The following is a 20,076-nucleotide window of genomic DNA, read 5'->3' on the forward strand; positions in this document are numbered from 1 at the left end:
TAGCTACACAGTGTATCTATCAGGCTGTGATGTTAGCTAGCTACACGGTGTATCGATCAGGCTGTAATCTTTGCTAGCTACACGGTGTATCTATCAGGCTGTGATGTTAGCTAGCTACACAGTGTATCTATCAGGCTGTGATGTTAGCTAGCTACACAGTGTATCCATCAGGCTGTGATGTTAGCTAGCTACACAGTGTATCTATCAGGCTGTGATGTTAGCTAGCTACACGGTGTATCGATCAGGCAGTAATCTTTGCTAGCTAGGGCTAGGGGTAGAAGCAGCAGCTAAGGCAGTACTGAGATGCTTAGAAAGAGAAAGGAAGGGAAGGCTGGATACAGACTGAAGCTCACAGGCTTTTCTCTCTCTGCTTTATAAAACACAGAGCGGGTCACAGCTAACGGGAGTCACAGACTGCTGATTAAGGGGAAAGAGAGAGTGGAAGAAAGAAGAGAAGAGACACCTCAGAGTCTCTGCCAAGTTCCCGGTGTATATTTCACAGGGACGTGTCGAGATCGGAATTAACATCTTCGTGACATCACACTCTTCCACCAGACATATAACAGAAAACTGCTGGGTCTAGAACAGGAGTATTCTACCAGGATAATGGAAAAAAAATAAAAAAATCACAACAAAGTTGGTACATTAATAAAATACAAATGTCTTTAAGCTCTAAAATCTGAGACATTTAAGCATACATTTCTTAAAGAGGCAAGCTGTTGTTTATGTCCAGGCCAAGCATATGGACATAAAATTACACTTTGTAAAGATACTGTACATAAATTGGCATTGACAGACAGATTAACATTTGTCAAAAAAAATTGAATGTTCTTGTCACATCACAAGCTAGCAGTTGTCTTTGTTGATTTTGCCAAGGCTGTCATTTGCGGTGAGATTGTCTTGTTGAGAGTGATAAACATGGCAATTTCCATAATGATCATTCACACTGCTCCATCTGTCTGTCAGCATGCTTTATTCCATGGGGTGTGGGGAGGAGCAGAGAGAGAGACACAGACACTGAGGGGCAGTGAAAAGACCACGCCACTAGGGCATGGCAACACGAGTACTTCAGCACTACTGATCCTTCACTCTACTCAGCGCGTTGTTCCCAACAGCTAAACTAAATTGTTCAAGCACACCAAAAAAATAAAGCTTTGTCCTTTCAAAGGCACACGCAAGGATTCCAATACCCAGCACTTCCCAAAAGACAGAGGTGCAATGCATCTGTCTACACTTAAACCAGAGTAAATACTTCAAACAGCCTAATTTAATACTTCTAGTTAAATTATTGAGCACAAACCCAGGACTGAAAATACCAACTAAGACTTAGTTTCAAGAATTGCTAGTTTATACGTACAGTAGAACCTAGTGTGAGAGTGTGAGTGTGTGAGTGAGAGAGAGAGAGAGAGAGAGAGAGAGAGAGGGGGGGGGGGGGAATAGGGGTGAGTCCTTACACTGATGCCACTGTGGTAGAATCCTCGTCTGAAGCGGGCAGGTTTGAGGTGGGGGTACTCCTCCGTGCTGGTCACCTTGATGCCCCACACCTTCTTCCAAGCGTCGTACAGCTGGACGTGGACGGGGTACACCCCAGAGTGGTGGGGAGCCACCGCGTAGCCCATGTTGGTGGGGATGCCATACTCCTGGGAAGAGACAACCAGTGGATTCAACACATTGTTAGCATTTAAATCACCCTTGCTATTAATACATAAATTCACACACACACACAGGTTTTTCTTTATTTTTTACTATTTTCTACATTGCACAATAATAGTGAAGACACCGAAACTATGAAATAACATATACGGATTCATGTAGTAACCAAAAGTGTTAAATCAAAATATATTTTTTATATTTGAGATTCTTCAAAGCAGCCACCCTTTGCCTTGAGATGGAGGTGTGATGGTGCTTTGCTGGTGACACTGTCAGTGATTTATCTAGAATTCAAGACACACTTAACCAGCATGGCTACCACAGCATACTGCAGCGATACTCCATCCCATCTGGTTTGAGCTTAGTGGGACAATCATTTGTTTTTGTTTTTCAACAGGACAACCTACAGGTTGTGTTAGGGCTATTTGACCAAGTAGGATAGGGATGGAGTGTGCTGCATCTGATGACCTGGCCTCCAACCTCACCCAACCTCAACCCAATTGAGATGGTTTGGGATGAGTCGGACCGCAGAGTGAAGGAAAAGCAGCCAACAAGTGCTCAGCATAAGTGGGAACACCTTCAAGACTGTTGGAAAAGCATTCCAGGTGAAGCTGGTTGAGAGAATGCCAAGAGTGTGCAAAGCTGTCATCAAGGCAAAGGGTGGCTACTTTGAAGAATCTCGCATCTAAAATATATTTTGATTTGGTTACTACATGATACTTTTTTGGTTACTACATGATTCCATGTGTTATTTCATAGTTTTGATGTCTTCACTATTATTCTATAATGTAGAAAATAGTAAAAATAAAGAAAAACCCTTGAATGAGCAGGTGTTCTAAAACTTTTGACAGGTAGTGTATGTATGTGAAGATTATCACATAGTGAAAGACTGGAAACTACCTGGCTCATCCTCCCAGTTCTATCAGCACTAACACCTGCTAAAGGATAGAAGCGACCGCAGCTCACAACTGTGCTCTTATTAAGCATTTGCTGAAAAGATGATTGCATTTATGATGAGATAATTGCATGTCTTCACTATTATTCTACTATATATATATATATATGTATACACACACACAGTTGAAGTCAGAAGTTTACATACACCTTAAATAAATACATTTAAACTCAGTTTCACAGTTCCTGACATTTAATCCTAGTAAACATTCCTTCTCTTAGGTCAGTTAGGATCACCACTTATTTTAAGAATGTGAATTGTCAGAATAATAGTAAAGATAATGATTTATTTCAGCTTTTATTTCTTTCATCATATTCCCAGTGGGTCAGAAGTTTACATACACACAATTAGTATTTGGTAGGATTGCCTTTAAATTTTTTAACTTGAGTCAAATGTTTTGGGTAGCAAGCTTCCCACAATTTGGGTGAATTTTGGCCCATTGCTCCTGACAGAGCTGGTGTAACTGAGTCAGGTTTATAGGCCTCCTTGCTCGCACACACTTTTTCAGTTCTGCCCACAAATCTTCTTTGGGATTGAGGTCAGGGCTTTGTGATGGCCACTCCAATACCATGACTTAGTTGTCCTTAAGCCATTTTGTCACAACTTTGGAAGAATGCTTGGGGTCATTGTCCATTTGGAAGACCCATTTGAGACCAAGCTTTAACTTCCTGACTGATGTCTTGAGATGTTGCTTCAATATATCCACATAATTTTCCCTTCCTCATGATGCCATTTATTTTGTGAAGTGCACCAGTTCCTCCTGCAGCAAAGCACCCCCACAACATGATGCTGCCACCCCCGTGCTTCACGGTTGGAATGGTGTTCTTCGGCTTGCAAGCGTCCCCCTTTTTCATCCAAACATAACGATGGTCATTATGGCCAAACAGTTCCATTTTTGTTTCATCGGAGCAGAGGACATTAATCCAAAAAGTACGATCTTGGTCACCATGTGCAGTTGCAAACCGTAGTCTGGCTTTTTTAATGGTGATTTTGGAGCAGTGGCTTCTTCCTTGCTGAGTGGACTTTCAGGTTATGTCAATATAGGACTCATTTTTACTGTGGATATAGATACTTTGGTACCGGTTTCCATAAGTTTCTTCACAAGGTCCTTTGCTGTTGTTCTGGGATTGATTTGCACTTTTCGCACCAAAGTACATTAATCTCTAAGAAACAGAATGCGTCTCCTTCCTGAGCGGTATGACGGCTGCGTGGTCCCATGGTGTTCATACTTGCGTACTATTGTTTGTACAGATGAACGTGGTACCTTCAGGCATTTGGAAATTGCTCCCAAGGATGAACCAGACTTGGAGGTCGAGAACTTATTTCTTTCTGGCTGATTTCTTTAGATTTTCCATGATGTCAAGCAAAGAGGCATTGAGTTTGAAGGTTGGCCTTGAAATACATCCACAGGTACACCACCTATTGTCTCAAATGATGTCAATTAGCCTATCAGAAGCTTCTAAAGCCATGACATCATTTTCTGGAATTTTCCAAGCTGTTTAAAGGCACAGTTAACTTAGTATATGTAAACTTCTGACCCACTGGAATTGTGATACAGTGAATTATAAGTGAAATAATCTGTATGTAAACAATTGTTGGAAAAATTACTTGTGTCATGCACGAAGTAGATGTCCTAACCGACTTGCCAAAACTATAGTTTGTTAACAAGAAATTTGTAGAGTGGTTGAGTTTTAATGACTCCAACCTAAGTGTATATATATATTTTTTTATTTTTTTTATTTATTAATTTTATCCCATTTTCTCCCCAATTTTCGTGGTATCCAATCGCTAGTAATTACTATCTTGTCTCATCGCTACAACTCCCGTACGGGCTCGGGAGAGACGAAGGTCGAAAGCCATGCGTCCTCCGAAGCACAACCCAACCAAGCCGCACTGCTTCTTAACACAGCGCGCCTCCAACCCGGAAGCCAGCCGCACCAATGTGTCGGAGGAAACACCGTGTACCTGGCCCCCTTGGTTAGCGCGCACTGCGCCCGGCCCGCCACAGGAGTCGCTGGAGCGCGATGAGACAAGGATATCCCTACCGGCCAAACCCTCCCTAACCCGGACGACGCTATGCCAATTGTGCGTCACCCCACGGACCTCCCGGTCGCGGCCGGCTGCGACAGAGCCTGGGCGCGAACCCAGAGACTCTGGTGACGTAGCTAGCACTGCGATGCAGTGCCCTAGACGACTGCGCCACCCGGGAGGCAACCTAAGTATATTTAAACTTTCGATTTCAACTGTATATATTTGTTATTTATTTTTTTATCAATTTTTTGTCAACGAAATTATAACATTCATTCAAATATTTTTTTACCAACAGTAGTACCCCCAGTCAGCATAGAGCAGGACCCCCCAACCTACCTGTGCAAACCTCCTGTTGAGGAGCATCTGTTCAGCTAGCACCGACTGGTTGTGGAAGAGGTGGGGCTGCATGTGACTCCACATGTGGGGGAACCACCAGAACTCCTTCCCATAGGAGAGGAGCAGGTCATCCCCCAGGTCCTCCTCATCTGTACCTGGAGCATAGAAACACAGAGGGGATTTAGTCTAGTCTACATATATACAGACATGGCATGGGCAAGGGTGTGTGCTGGTGTTGAAAACCTAGATATACAGTATCAGTCAAAAGTTTGGTCACACCTACTCATTCAAGGGTTTTTCTTTATTTGTACGATTTTCTACGTCATAGAATAATAGTGAAGACATAAAAACTATGAAATAACACATTTGGAATCATGAAGTAACCCAAAAAGTGTTAAACAAATCTAAATACATTTAAAATTCTTCAAAGTAGCCACCCTTTGCCTTGATGACAGCTTTGTACACTCTTGGCATTCTCTTAACCAGCTTCAACTGGAAGGAGTTCCCAAATATACTGAGCAGTTGTTGGCTGCTTTTCCTTCACTCTGCTTTCCAACTCATCCCAAACCATTTCAATTGGGTTGATGTCGGGTGATTGTGGAGGTCAGGTCATCTGATGCAGCACACCATCTCTCTCCTTGGTCAAATAGCCCTTACACAGCCTGGATGTGTGTTGGGTCATTGTCCTGTTGAAAAACATAGTCCCACTAAGCGCAAACCAGATGGGATGGCGTATTGCTGCAGAATGCGGTGGTAATCATGCAAGTTAAGTGTGCCTTGAATTCTAAATAGATCACAGACAGTGTCACCAGCAAGGCACCCCACACCATCACACCTCCTCCTCCATGCTTCACGGTGAGAAGCACACATGCAGAGATCATCCGTTCACCTACTCTGCTTCTCACAACGACTCAGCAGTTGGGACCAAAATTCTCTAATTTGGACTCAGACCAAAAGGACAGATTTCCACCAGTCTAATGTCCATTGCTTGTGTTTCTTGGCCCAAGCAAGTCTATTATTCCTATTGGTGTTCTTTAGTAGTGGTTTCTTTGCAGCAATTCGACCATGAAGGCCTGATTCACAAAGTCTCCTCTGAACAGTTGATGATGAGATGCGTCTGTTACTTGAACTCTGTGAAGCATTTATTTGGGCTGCAATTTCTGAGGCTGGTAACTCTAATGAACTTATCCTCTGCAGCAGAGGTAACTCTGGGTCTTCCTTTCCTGTGGCAGTCCTCATGAGAGCCAGTTTCATCATAGCGCTTGATGGTTTTTGAGACTGCACTTGAAGAAACTTTCAAAGTTCTTGAATTGTTCCGGATTGACTGACCTTCATGTCTTAAAGTAATGATGGACTGTCGTTTCTCTTTGCTTATTTGAGCTGTTCTTGCCATAATATGGACTTGGTCTTTTACCAAATAGGGCTATATTCTGTATACCACCCCTACCTTGTCACAACACAACTGATTGGCTCAAACATATTAAGGAAATAAATTCCACAAATTAACTTTTAACAAGGCACACCTGTTAATTGAAATGCATTCCTAGTGACTACCTCATGAATCTGGTTGAGAGAATTCCAAGCAGGTGCAAAGCTGTCATCAAGGCAAACGGTGGCTACTTTGAAGAATCTCAAATATATTTGATTTGTTTAACACTTTTTTTGTTTACTACACGATTCCATATGTGTTATTTCATAGTTTTGATGTCTTCACTATTATTCTATAATGTAGAAAATAATCAAAACTAAGAAAAACCCTTGAATGAGTAGGCATCCAAACTTTTGACTGGTAGTGTATGTGCTGGGCAAATCTTAAAGCAAGTTCATTATATTAAGCATCAACAGTAATGCAATAATTGATTTGGACATTTGATCCATGCATTTTTTTGTGTGAAGTAACTGATGATCTAATCTCAGTTAACCCAGAACTAAAATCACGTGTCATTTGGTCAAATGTTTACGTAGTCTGTCCATGAGAGATTATTGATGATTGTCTGCCATAAGACATTGTATTTGATCCCCCTGAGTGTTACAGTCATGCAGTGGGTCTGTCTGTCCACTCCACCCACCAGTATGGAAGAACTTCCCAGAGAAGCCCAGGTTGAAGGTGAAGTTGGGGACAGAGGTTCGGAGGTCATTCTGGGTCTCCAGTAGGGCCTAGACAGAGGGGACAGGGACAACTTAAGACTCATTCACATGCATTCCCTCTTTTAAATACATATATGTTTAAGTATGTTGTATGTTTATTGGATAGAGAGAGATGGAGCTGAAAGGTAGGAGAAAGTGTGCTGAAAGAGCCTATGCTAGCAGCGATACGTCGTGTGTGTCAGAGGAAGTTTCTTAGACCACTAGGCCACCACATATGCATTCTTTGTCACTCGCAACAGATGTCATCAGAGCGCGCAACAGAGCACTGTCTACACTCGGTCTACACTCGGTCTACACTCGGTCTACACTCGGTCTACACTCGGTCTACACTCGGTCTACACTCGGTCTACACTCGGTCTACACTCGGTCTACACTCGGTCTACACTCGGTTTGTTGTTGTTATGAAATATACTGAAAAATATCAAACGCAACATGCAACAATTTCAACGAATTTACTGAGTTACAGTTCATGTAAGGAAATCAGTCAATTGAAATAAATTAGGCCCTAATCTATGGATTTCACATGACTGGGCAGGGGCGCAGCCATGGATGGGCATAGGCCCACCCACTTGGGAGCCAGGCCCAGCCAAAACAGAATTAGTTTATTCCACACAAAAGGGCTTTATTATAGACAGAAATAATCCTCAGTTTCATCAGCTGTCCAGGTGACTGGTCTCAGACGATCCTGCAGCTGAAGCCTGATGTGGAGGTCCTGGGCTGGCGTGGTTACACATGGTCTGCGGTTGTGAGGCTGGGTGGACGTACTGCCAAATTCTCTAAAACGACGTTGGAGTGGTATGGTAGAGAAATTACATTCAATTCTCTAGCAACAGCTCCGGTGGACATTTCTGCAGTCAGCATGCCAATTGCAAGCGCCCTCAAAACTTGAGACATCTATGGCGTTGTGTTGTGACAAAACATAACATTTCCGAACGGCCTTTTGTTGTCCCCTGCACAAGCCTGCACCCGTCTAATGATAATGCTGTTTGATATGCCACACCTGTTAGATGGATGGATTATCTTGGCAAAGGAGAAATACTCACCAACAGGGATGTAAACAAATTTGTGCACAAAATAAGAGAGAAATAAGCTTTTAGTGCATACGGAAAATCACTGGGATCTTTTATGGGACCAACACTTTACATGATGCGTTTATATTTTTGTTCAGTATAGTCTTCATCAAATACTTAAATTGTAGCTAAAGTTTGTATTGCTAAGGATTCTGCAATGTCAGTGGCAGATTTAGGTATAGGCGACATGGGCAGCCGCCCAGGGCGTAATCTTGCCGGGGGCGGTACGGGGCGGCCACACTATTTTTCTTTGGAATGGTGACATTTGCGTGATCGGTTTTCTATTGCTCATTTGCACGTCACGTCAATATCATGTCACCATGTGGAACTGTGGGTCAATTCATCTTGTCGGAGTGAGCTCCCTGATTCTAATTTGTAAGCTAGGCAGGCTACTGCCTGGGAAAGTCTCCCACTCAGAAGTACGAGATGGGGAGGAGGGCGAGGGTAGGTTGACCTCAGGTCTCCCCACTGGAAGCCCGAGGTAGGGGGAGCGGGGGAATCTATCAAATAGTGCACCTCTAACTTTGTACAGTACTATTGCAAATAGTAAAATCAGTCACACTACGAAATACTACCAAATTAACCACAATTCATTCATAATACTGTGAATATATCGTTTCAGAAATATTTTTAATATTTTTCTGGTTTGTGTGAAATCTTTAAGAACAATATAAAACCAGTCTGCATACCACCAAGGTGAATCGGTTTAGTCTTGACTCTTGGTTGACAGTGTGGGGGATGGATAATGTATTGATGCTCAGTGCCAAATCAGGCTAATGCTAATGCTAGCATTAGCAAATCAGGCTAATGCTAACAGTGTTAGCCCACGGGTGTTTTTATCCCCGGCTGGGCACAAATGCCTTAGGTGTTAGATGATTTCCACACAATCACAAGATGAAGATAAGGTAGAACTGGAAAATAGACAGGGATTTGTTTGCCCTAAATGCACCACCATCAAGCAGTTTAGGGAAGATATCCTCCTGCTGTTAGCTCGGCTGCGGGAAAAGGATAACCTGCTTTCTAAGTATACCGAACTTGCTGTACACCGACCTTGCTGTAACTTAGGTAAACCACATCTCATTTTTAAATTACTCCTATAGCAAAGCTGTCGATGAGTCAGGGTTCCAGGATAATTTCCAGCAACATTGCAAACCGTTTTAAAGACTGACAGACAGGGTCTGGTGGTGCTCCAGTCCTCCATGTCAGAAAAAGCAACAGAGGACTTGGAAACCATATCAACTCCTGTACAAATGGCACTATGGTTATTGTGAGTAACATAATCAATGTGTTTTTTTATACTCTGCCTTCTAGTGAGTTTAGAAAAGGTAATCTCCTATCATTCTGTTAGATTCGAGACTGTCAGAAAATGTGGCTGTAATATTAATCATTTGGTTGTTATTCCATTGGTTACCTCGAGGCAGATGACCCAGGGGCAAAGTGGCCCTGTAAAGGCCAGTAAAGAAAAAGAGACTGACTCCAAGGCCATTTAATTACTGAATCTACTGAGCTCTACGGACTTGATCCAACATGTTACTGGGCCCACCCTACCTGTGGCCATACTCTGGACCTGGTTATTACCAAGGGTCGTTCTTTTGACATATCCTCTATTGTTGATGTTGCTTTATCTGATCACCACTACAGATTTTTTACGACCTTGTTGCCCATAGCGCATTATTAAGAAACACTATCTTACCTTTGAAGTTGCGACAGATTTTATTGCGTGTATGAACAATACGCCACCACCTATTCTGCCTTCCTCTTGTGATGATTCAGTTAATAACTTTAACATCAAATTAAGAGTAACCATTGATGCCATAGCTCCAGTAGAGTTGAAAAAGGCCCCATCCAAACAAAGAGCCCCTTGAATGAGTGAGGCATCTAATCAATTAAAGAGAAATTGCAGAAAGGAAGACTGGCAGTGGAGAAAGTTAAAGTTGCAGGTCCATTATGATGTTCTGAGACAGTAACTTGGCATATATAACAAGGCAATTAGAAATGCCAGACGGACTCATTTTTCTAACTTGATCACTATTAATCAGAATAATTCCAGAGTGTTCTTCTCAACCATTGATGGCCTGATAAATCCTACCCCCTCAAACCTATGTGAACTTTCCTCCCATCTAAATGTGATGAGTTTGCGGCATATTTCAGAGATAAGATAACCAACATGAGGCTGGGTATCAGTCAAGCAAGCCTTGATGAGAAGTTTAATGATATGTGCCCTAGCCTACCACGCAAAGGAACTATGGATTTTTTACCCCCTCGTTTACACAGACGTGCTCAGGAAAGTGATATCACAATTTAAGCCTTCAACCTGCCTTCTCAATCCTATTCAAACCAGTTTTTAATTGCATATCTGAAATAGTGCAGGCTATTGTTAAATCCCTCCCTGTTCACGGGCACTTTCCCCACTGCACTAAAAACAGTGCAAAATTCTGGAGAAATTGGTTTTCAAACAGTAAATATATATATATTTTTCCCACCACAGCAGAGAGACAGCCTTAGTTAAAGCGGTAAATGATCACAGATGCCAAACAGCTCTCTGTCCTTGTATTCTTGGATTTAAGTGCTGCATCCGACAATGTTAACCATGATGACCTTCTGGACAGACTGTAGAGGTGGGTTGGATGTCCGGTCCAGTTCTAAATTGGTTTAGGACCTGTTTAACCGGTCGAGATTTTGTCACCTTTAGAGAACATAATTCAGAGGAAACACACATCACATGTGGCGTTCCACAAGGTTGGATTTTGAGTCCGGTAGGGTTTAGTTATATACACTGCTCAAAAAAATAAAGGGAACACTTAAACAACACAATGTAACTCCAAGTCAATCACACTTCTGTGAAATCAAACTGTCCACTTAGGAAGCAACACTGATTGACAATAAATTTCACATGCTGTTGTGCAAATGGAATAGACAACAGGTGGAAATGATAGGCAATTAGCAAGACACCCCCAATAAAGGAGTGGTTCTGCAGGTGGTGACCACAGACCACTTCTCAGTTCCTATGCTTCCTGGCTGATGTTTTGGTCACTTTTGAATGCTGGCGGTGCTTTCACTCTAGTGGTAGCATGAGACGGAGTCTACAACCCACACAAGTGGCTCAGCTAGTGCAGCTCATCCAGGATGGCACATCAATGCGAGCTGTGGCAAGAAGGTTTGCTGTGTCTGTCAGCGTAGTGTTCAGAGCATGGAGGCGCTACCAGGAGACAGGCCAGTACATCAGGAGACGTGGAGGAGGCCGTAGTAGGGCAACAACCCAGCAGCAGGACCGCTACCTCCGCCTTTGTGCAAGGAGGAGCAGGAGGAGCACTGCCAGAGCCCTGTAAAATGACCTCCAGCAGGCCACAAATGTGCACGTGTCTGCTAAAACGGTCAGAAACAGACTCCATGAGGGTGGTATGAGGGCCCGACGTCCACAGGTGGGGGTTGTGCTTACAGCCCAACACCGTGCAGGACGTTTGGCATTTGCCAGAGAACACCAAGATTGGAAAATTCGCCACTGGCGCCATGTGCTCTTCACAGATGAAAGCAGGTTCACACTGAGCACATGTGACAGACGTGACAGAGTCTGGAGACGCCGTGGAGAACGTTCTGCTGCCTGCAACATCGTCCAGCATGACCGGTTTGGCGGTGGGTCAGTCATGGTGTGGGGTGGCATTTCTTTGTGGGGCCGCACAGCCCTCCATGTGCTCGCCAGAGGTAGCCTGACTGCCATTAGGTACCGAGATGAGATCCTCAGACCCCTTGTGAGACCATATGCTGGTGCGGTTGGCCCTGGGTTCCTCCTAATGCAAGACAATGCTAGACTTCATGTGGCTGGAGTGTGTCAGCAGTTCCTGCAAGAGGAAGGCATTGATGCTATGGACTGGCCCGCCCGTTCCCCAGACCTGAATCCAATTGAGCACATCTGGGACATCATGTCTTGCTCCATCCACCAACGCCACATTGCACCACAGACTGTCCAGGAGTTGGCGGATGCTTTAGTCCAGGTCTGGGAGGAGATCCCTCAGGAGACCATCCGCCACCTCATCAGGAGCATGCCCAGGCGTTGTAGGGAGGTCATACAGGCACGTGGAGGCCACACACACACACTACTGAGCCTCATTTTGACTTGTTTTAAGGACATTACATCAAAGTTGGATCAGCCTGTAGTGTGGTTTTCCACTTTAATTTTGAGTGTGACTCCAAATCCAGACCTACATGGGTTGATAAATTTGATTTCCATTGATAATTTTTGTGTGATTTTGTTGTCAGCACATTCAACTATGTAAAGAAAAAAGTATTTAATAAGAATATTTCATTCATTCAGATCTAGGATGTGTTATTTTAGTGTTCCCTTTATTTTTTTGAGCAGTGTATGTTAACCCTTGGCAGGGTTATCAGAAAGCAGGTGTTATTTTAGAATCTGAACTTTTGAGTCACACAATAGGAATGTGACCAAAATAGCTTTTTACCGAGGTGTGGCCGTTTCTCTCTCAGGCTGATAAGCTTTTATTACAAGCAGGCTTGACTACTGTGATTTTCTCCTGTCTGGTCTACCCAAGAAAGCCATTGATCAACTGCAAAACATACATAATGTTGCAGCACAGGTACTGACTAAGACCATACAGAGAGCACACAGACTGGTTTTAAGGGTCTCTGCACTGGCTGCCTGTGAGTTGTATTGGTTTTGAAATCAATCCACGATTGTGCATCCCAATACATGTCAGACATGCTTTTAAGTTATGTACCCAGTAGGTCCCTCAGGTCCTCTGGTACTGGCCTTTTAACTATACCAAAGCCTAGAACCAAGAGACAGGGAGAGGCAGCCTTTGGTTATTCCCCCAGCCTCTGGAATAGCCTGCGAGAGAACCTGAGGGCCTGAAACTGTGGACATATTTCAGAGATCTTAAAACATCTTCTTAGCTTTGCTTTTCCTTCAAGTGTTTTTTTGTCATTCAGATGGCCATTCCTTTATTTTTTTAATCTTATGTTTGTTGTAAATAATTCAGAATTTATTTTCATTGTTTATAAATTTTTTCCTGTGCAGCACATTACATTCCATGCCTGAAATGTGCTTTATAAATAAAGCTTGATTTGATTTTCTATAAGGACTGTAGTTAGCAGTAGTATTCAGTCCACACATCCCCCCTTCATTAACGTATCCATATTCAAACTGATCTCATCCCTCAATACCCTTTCCATATTCACTTTGCATCTGCATCTATTTGTTTTTTAGGTTTAGTCCCCCCCCCCCCCCATTTTTCCCACGTCTCAATCAGAGCCTGATTCATATTTAACACTGTTGTGGCCCGCCGACATACAAGACAACTCAACAAGACTGCTTTGATTGTGTTTATGTGTTCATTCCCCACTCTTCACTGAAAGTCACTCCCTCGCAACGGGGGAGGGAGAAGAGAAAACAACAAAGCTGTATCAAATATTTATGCTGCAGGCGAGTCTGTGGATGCCCTTTGAACAGCAACTCATCACACAAAGCAAAGCTGGAGAAGAGTGGTTAAACTGAGCTTCATACCCTACTGCTGCGGGAGGGAGGCTGTACGGACAAAGACTGTCCTCTGGGTTTGAGGGAACAAGATGTGGAAGAACGCTGGAGGGCGGCTCCTGACCTTTAGTTTGTAATAAGCGTTTGTCTGAGCTGAGGAGGCTGTGTGGAGGGAATCCAGTAACGGAGTCTTATTCTACTTTCAAACGAGGCTTTGGATGGAAATACAAGAAAATATATTCTGTTACACTCTGCTGCACTAATCCTTCCTCTCCATCCTTCTCTCTCTATCCCTCCCTCCATTCTTCTCTCTCTCTGGCTGTTGAGGGGATATAGACAGTGAAAATGGCAGGGTGAGACTGCCATGGCAGTCAGCCCAACTGTGTCCCCCTGTCCTCAAGTCGGCCCCCCAGGGGACAGACATGTTGGTGACTGCACCTGTGCCACATTTGCACAGCTCTAGCATGGACTCTGTCCTACATAGTATTGTGACCTGGTGGTCTCACCTTCTGTCTCCTTCAATCACGGTCAGGTCTGCCTCTGGCACTGACACCTGCATGACTCACTGTTACTCACCATCACACAGCATGGATCTCTGGGAAGTATGTATGCACCAGTAATAGAATAAGGCAGATTGCGATGCAACAGATAAGCGATTACAGATAATGAGCGATTACACACATACCCACACAAGTAAACCAACTTCTTACACACACAAAACCCACCTTACAAAAGACCAATCCACCGCAGATGCTTACCTTGACATCTGAGACCTTCATGCGGGTGCCCTCCTTGCCCACGAAGATGTCATCGATGTCCACCAGCAGGTAGCGATCTAGAGCCAGAGACAGCCTCTTGCCCGTCAGGAAGGCCACAGCGTCCACAAACACCAGCTTGTGCAGCCAGAAGTTGAGGTTGTTGCCGAAGAGCACCCGCTGGATGCCGTCGTGAAGCCCCAGATCCTGGACAACAGAGGCATGGAGGGGGCTGCTACCCACCCCCATCCCCACCCCAGACATGCCCAGGTCAGGCACCCGGGTCCTGGCTAAGAGAACAGGCTCGTAGGTAGAGTGGTTGGACTGGAAGACAGTCCAGTCATCTCCGGGTAGGGGGCCTCGCTCCACCTCCCGGGCCTTAGTGATGAGGAGCAGGGGGGACTTGGGGTTGACGCTGCAGTCCTTCAGGCCCAGGTTGGAATGGAGGAAGAGGGGGAAGCCCTTCAACTGGGCACTAAGTAGGCTGTTCTCATTGGCCTGGGAGAGAGGACAAGGGAGAGATGGAGTCAGCTGCATTTCTGTTTACAGTTAGTTTCCTGGTGAAAACATTTGCACACTTTATCCTTGAGATGATTACATACCTGGCAATGTTACTTACAATTCTCCTACACACAATAGACACCGATTCAGAGATTCATTACCAAAGAGGTAAAGGGGCTCTATAATTCCCATAAGTGTGGCTATGCGTGGGTCGTGTGTATGTGTGTACATTTCTGTTTGTGTGCAGGTAGCCTAGCGGTTAAGAGCGTTGGTCGGTGTTTCGAAACCCCAAGCCGGCAAGGTGGCAAAATCTACCATTCTGCCCTTGAGCAAGGCAGTTAACCCCCGGGTGCCAACTAAGGAAGCCCCCCCCCACATATCTCTAATTTGAAGGGGTAGGGTTAATTGCAGAAGACACATTTCCACTGAATGCATTCAGTTGTGCAACTGACTAGGTATCCTATTTCCCTGTCCTATCCATTTGTGTGTGTGTGGGGGGGGGGGGGGGGGGGGGGATAAATACGTAGGTGAACCCTCTGCCCATTATTTCTTTGTTTACATTCAGAGCAGGAGCCCCGTAACTGTTGTATTGATCAGTGATAAACAGCATTTGGCGATTCTAAACAAATCAATCACAGTCACAGCAGCCCCAGGCAGTGAGTCATCCTGAACCTGTCAAACCATAATTCTGTGGTTTAGCAGATGCTGCTTTGCTCTCAGAGCCACTGGCAATATCATACTTTAAAGAATATGATTTACTATGCATATATCCGTCTGTATATTAACTTAAGGAATTCAACATCACATGCAATATTGACCTATAGCTATACCTCTCAGTCAGATATATATATATTAGGGACTAGGATGGTATATCAAATACTAGCCCTCGGTGCGTCATGGCAACATGGTTAATCGCTCAGGGTTACTGCGGGCTGATTGGCCAAACGGCCACAAAACAGCCGGAAAAGGGTGCAGTTCTTAACATAGCCTAACCCTGGGTGAATTATGAGGAGACTGACTCTAGTGCTAGTTTAGAAGGGGAGGATTTACTCCAATTATGCAGCAACTACATGGATATTGGATTAAGCTCAATGACTAATGGGAGGACGAGAAGGGCTTAAAGCAACCTCTATCCCCTGCCTGGGTGTAATTAAAAGTGAGGGTGCTGGTGGCTGGCCTCTGGGTGTAACAGCCCTGCTCTAGTGCCGGGATCTAACCTGTAGTTATAACAGCCCTGCTCTAGTGCCGGGATCTAACCTGTAGTTATAACAGCCCTGCCCTAGTGCCGGGATCTAACCTGTAGTTATAACAGCCCTGCCCTAGTGCCGGGATCTAACCTGTAGTTATAACAGCCCTGCTCTAGTGCCGGGATCTAACCTGTAGTTATAACAGCCCTGCTCTAGTGCCGGGATCTAACCTGTAGTTATAACAGCCCTGCTCTAGTGCCGGGATCTAACCTGTAGTTATAACAGCCCTGCTCTAGTGCCGGGATCTAACCTGTAGTTGCGGTAGCCCTGCTTGAGTGCTCTGGGACCAGGCAGGCTGGGCGAGGCCACTTGGTCCCAGTGTAGTGGTTCTAACAGGTGGGTGTTCACTTCAGACTCAACCAAAGAGAATTAGGCAGGCGGACGTACTATAGCAGCCAAGCAGCGGAGTCCCACTCCCACTCCTGGTGAATTTGCTGAACCATGTTCCAGCGGGACCATTATCAGCTGAGCTATGAGCCATGACAGCACCACCGTACTAGAGAAACAGCAGGGTAGCAGCCAGCCACAGCATGGCAAACAACCACAGGCACAGACTCTGTATACAAACCTCTGTGTGTGTGTGTGTATTATACTGTACTCGCTGCTCTTGGAGGTAGATGACACCAAGGCGGAACCTGCCCGCCTTTTAAGCAGCCGGGACTCATTTAAAAATTAACGAGCACATATTTCATTCAAAACTTTTATCGCAAACCACAGAATTCCCCCTCGGATTCAGGGAGGTACACATTAGGGGGAAAAAATACTATTTTTCTAGTCATTTGACTATGTGCTTACAGAAACCAATCTAGGTGTCTATTTTCTCTAATCCTGACCTGCATATCCCAGAGTGGGAAAGGATATTTAGTGCTTAGGTCAGGACTTCTTCTAGTCTATGTGGTGATTGCAGCCTATTGCAGACAGAGGGTCAAGTGCAGAGTCAGGGTGAAGGGAACTGATGAGTCTAATTCACGATGATGGGGTCAGCCTGAAGAGGTGTTTAAATACAAAAATATTTGGGGCGGCAGGTAGCCTAGTGGTTAGCGCGTTGGGCCAGTAACCGAAAGGTTGCTGGATCGAATCCCCGAGCTGACAAGATAAAAATCGGCCTTTCTGCCCCTGAACAAGGCAGTTAACCCACTGTTCCCCGGTAGGCCGTCAATGTAAATACGATTTTTTTCTTAACTGACTTGCCTAGTTAAATGAAGGTTACAACAACATCTGACGGACACAATCAGTACAAGTGCCCCTAGTATTCAAATTAGTAATTTCTAAAGCTTCACAGGCATCTTTATTTTACTATTGTTTCTACTGTTTACACAGCTGATTAAAGATAACAATACGGGATCGGTGTCCTGGGCTGAAATCAGTGACTGGCTCTCATCTTAAAAGAAGCATATAAAACCCACTGCATACTAACCTTAAAGAAGCCTATGATACCCACTCCATACTCCACACAGTACTTGTCCAGCAGGTCTCTGTTCCAAGCGTCCAGGTTGACGTACTTCAGGATGTTCTCGTAGATGACCAGCGTGAAACGGCCTCGGTCCTTGTCTGTCAAGGTTGGCATGTCCCCCTTTCCCGGGGCCATCTCGGTTCGGTAGAGGAAGCGGCCAGACTCCAGGATGGCCACAATGTCCTGTCCCAGCTGGGAGTATAGGCTCTCCACAAACACCAGCACCACAGGGTCAGTGCGCAACGCATCTGAGGGCCTGGCCGTGCGTGGAGGGAGCGCCCGGGAGGAGGTGGAGGGTGTGGCGGCACGGCGGTCATCCCAGTCAGCAGTGCCCTCCTCCGGGCCTCCCATGCCCCCCGCCGCCGGCTCCAGCTCCCGCTTGACTCCGTAGAGGAAGTAGGCAGAGACCAGGACGCTCACCATGCAGAAGAGGAAGAGGAGCAGCAGGCTGGTCTGGAGAGTGAAGGAGTGAGACTGACGGAAGAGCCGCCGGAGGCGACCGCATGTCGGCAGCAACATCACCCCGCACAGACTCTGTCCCAGAGTGCACGGCGAAAACAACCAGAATGTAACGGTAGTTTTGGAGGTGGTAGAGATTCTTCTTCAAAAATACAATAGGCTCCTCCCCATCACGTACTCATGTCACCATTGCCGAGGGGTGGTGGGAGCAACATAGGCAGGGGACACCATCAGTGTGGGTGGGTGGCTCTCTGGCAGACAGGGATGTGTGCCTTTAACCCATCCACCAGCCCCCTGCCCTCCCCACCCCCCCGACACCGCTTACGCTCTAAATCCTGTGGCTCTCTACAGGACTTGCAGAAGGACAAAGGTGGTGACGGAAGATGGTTCTCTGGGGTCACACGGGTAGTCCAGCAAGGTGCTGCTCTTCCAGCAGGTCATCCCCAAAGCATTCTCCAGGAGACCTGGAGGACAAAGACAAATATTCAGAGATTAGAACAGGACTGTTCAGTGTTCCAGTTATACACAGAGATTAGAACAGGACTGTACATTGTTCCAAATTTACACAGAGATAACAGGTGAGGATCTGCAGAGAAGATAATGGAAGAAACTCCCCAAATACAGGTGTGCCAAGCTTGTAGCGTCATACCCAAGAAGACTGGAGGATGTAATCACTGCCAAAAGTGCTTCAGCAAAGTACTCAGTAAAGGGTTTGATTACTTACGTAAATGTGATATTTCCGGGTTTTTGTTTTGTTTCTAAAAACCTGTTTTTGCTTTGTCATTATGGGATATTGTGTGTAGATTGATGGGGGGGGGGATTTACGTAACAAAATGTGGGAAAGGTCAAGGGGTCTGAATACTTTCCAAATGCACTGTATGTTATGGGATGTATTGACATTATGGACGGTATGTGGATATAATATTTAGTACATCTGTAGGATAGAATCGTATATATACAGCAATAGTTGAATAGTGTAGCATTGACTAGAATACAGTATATACATATGAAATGAGTAAAACAATATGTAAACGTTATTAAAGTGACCATTGTCCATTATTAAACTGACCAGTGATTCCATGACTATGTAAATAGGGCAGCAGCCTCTAAGGTAGCCGGCTAGTGATTAAGTTCAGGGCAGGGTACTGGGTGGAGGCCTAGTGACGGCTACTTAAAACTGATGGCTTTAAGATTGAAAAACAGCTTCTGTCTCTCGGTCCCAGCTTTGATGCACCTGTACTGACCTCGCCTTCTGGATGATAGCGGGGTGAACAGCCGTGGCTCGGGTGGTTGATGTCCTTCATGGTCTTTTTGGCCTTCCTGTGACATCGGGTGCTGTAGGTGTCCTGGAGGGCAGGCAGTGTGCCCCCGGTGATGCGTTGGGCAGACCGCACCATTCTCTGGAGAGCCCTGCCGTACCAGGCGGTGATACAGCCCGACAGGATGCTCTCAACGGTGCATCTGTAAAAGTTTGTAAGGGTTAGGGGCCAAGCCAAATTTCTTCAGCCTCCTGAGGTTGAAGAGGCGCTGTTGTGCCTTCACCACACTGTCTGCATGGGTGGACCATTTCAAATTGTCAGTGATGTGATGGCCCCATCAATGTGGATGTGGACATGCTCCCTCTGCTGTGTCCTGAAGTCCACAATCAGCTCCTTTGTTTTGTTGAGAGGTTATTTTCCTGGCACCACTCCGCCATGGCCCTCACCTCCTCCCTGTAGACGGTCTTGACATTGTTGGTAATAAGGCCTACTACTGTTGTGTCGTCTGCAAACTTGATGATTGAGCTTCATTTAGTTCAGTTACCTTTGCTTTCTTGGGTACAGCAACAAATGGTGGACATCTTGAAACAATAGGGAGAGATTGAATATGTCCGTAAACTCTCCAGCCAGCTGGTCTGCGCATGCTCTGAGGACGTGGCTAGGGATGCCGTTGTCGTGTCTTTGGCTATGCCGGATTAAGTGATATGACATGCTATTCTATAAA

At 45.2% G+C, this 20,076-nt stretch overlaps 1 protein-coding gene across 1 annotated transcript in view; it reads right to left on the reverse strand.

Moving 5' to 3' along the window:
• Positions 1 to 18,400, reverse strand: part of LOC129863523 (bifunctional heparan sulfate N-deacetylase/N-sulfotransferase 1-like) — a 55,371-nt gene extending 36,971 nt beyond the window's left edge. The window contains exons 1-5 of the mRNA XM_055935571.1: positions 17,599 to 18,400; positions 14,437 to 14,931; positions 7,042 to 7,129; positions 4,973 to 5,127; positions 1,455 to 1,640 (exon numbers count right to left, since the gene is read on the reverse strand). Of these exons, the coding sequence (XP_055791546.1) occupies positions 1,455 to 1,640; positions 4,973 to 5,127; positions 7,042 to 7,129; positions 14,437 to 14,931; positions 17,599 to 18,153 (1,479 nt within the window). The 5' untranslated portion in view covers positions 18,154 to 18,400. The remainder of the gene's footprint in view (positions 1 to 1,454; positions 1,641 to 4,972; positions 5,128 to 7,041; positions 7,130 to 14,436; positions 14,932 to 17,598) is intronic.
• Positions 18,401 to 20,076: the final 1,676 nt, after the last annotated feature.

This window comes from Salvelinus fontinalis, chromosome 10 (assembly GCF_029448725.1).
Source record: "Salvelinus fontinalis isolate EN_2023a chromosome 10, ASM2944872v1, whole genome shotgun sequence".
Taxonomy (NCBI): domain Eukaryota; kingdom Metazoa; phylum Chordata; class Actinopteri; order Salmoniformes; family Salmonidae; genus Salvelinus; species Salvelinus fontinalis.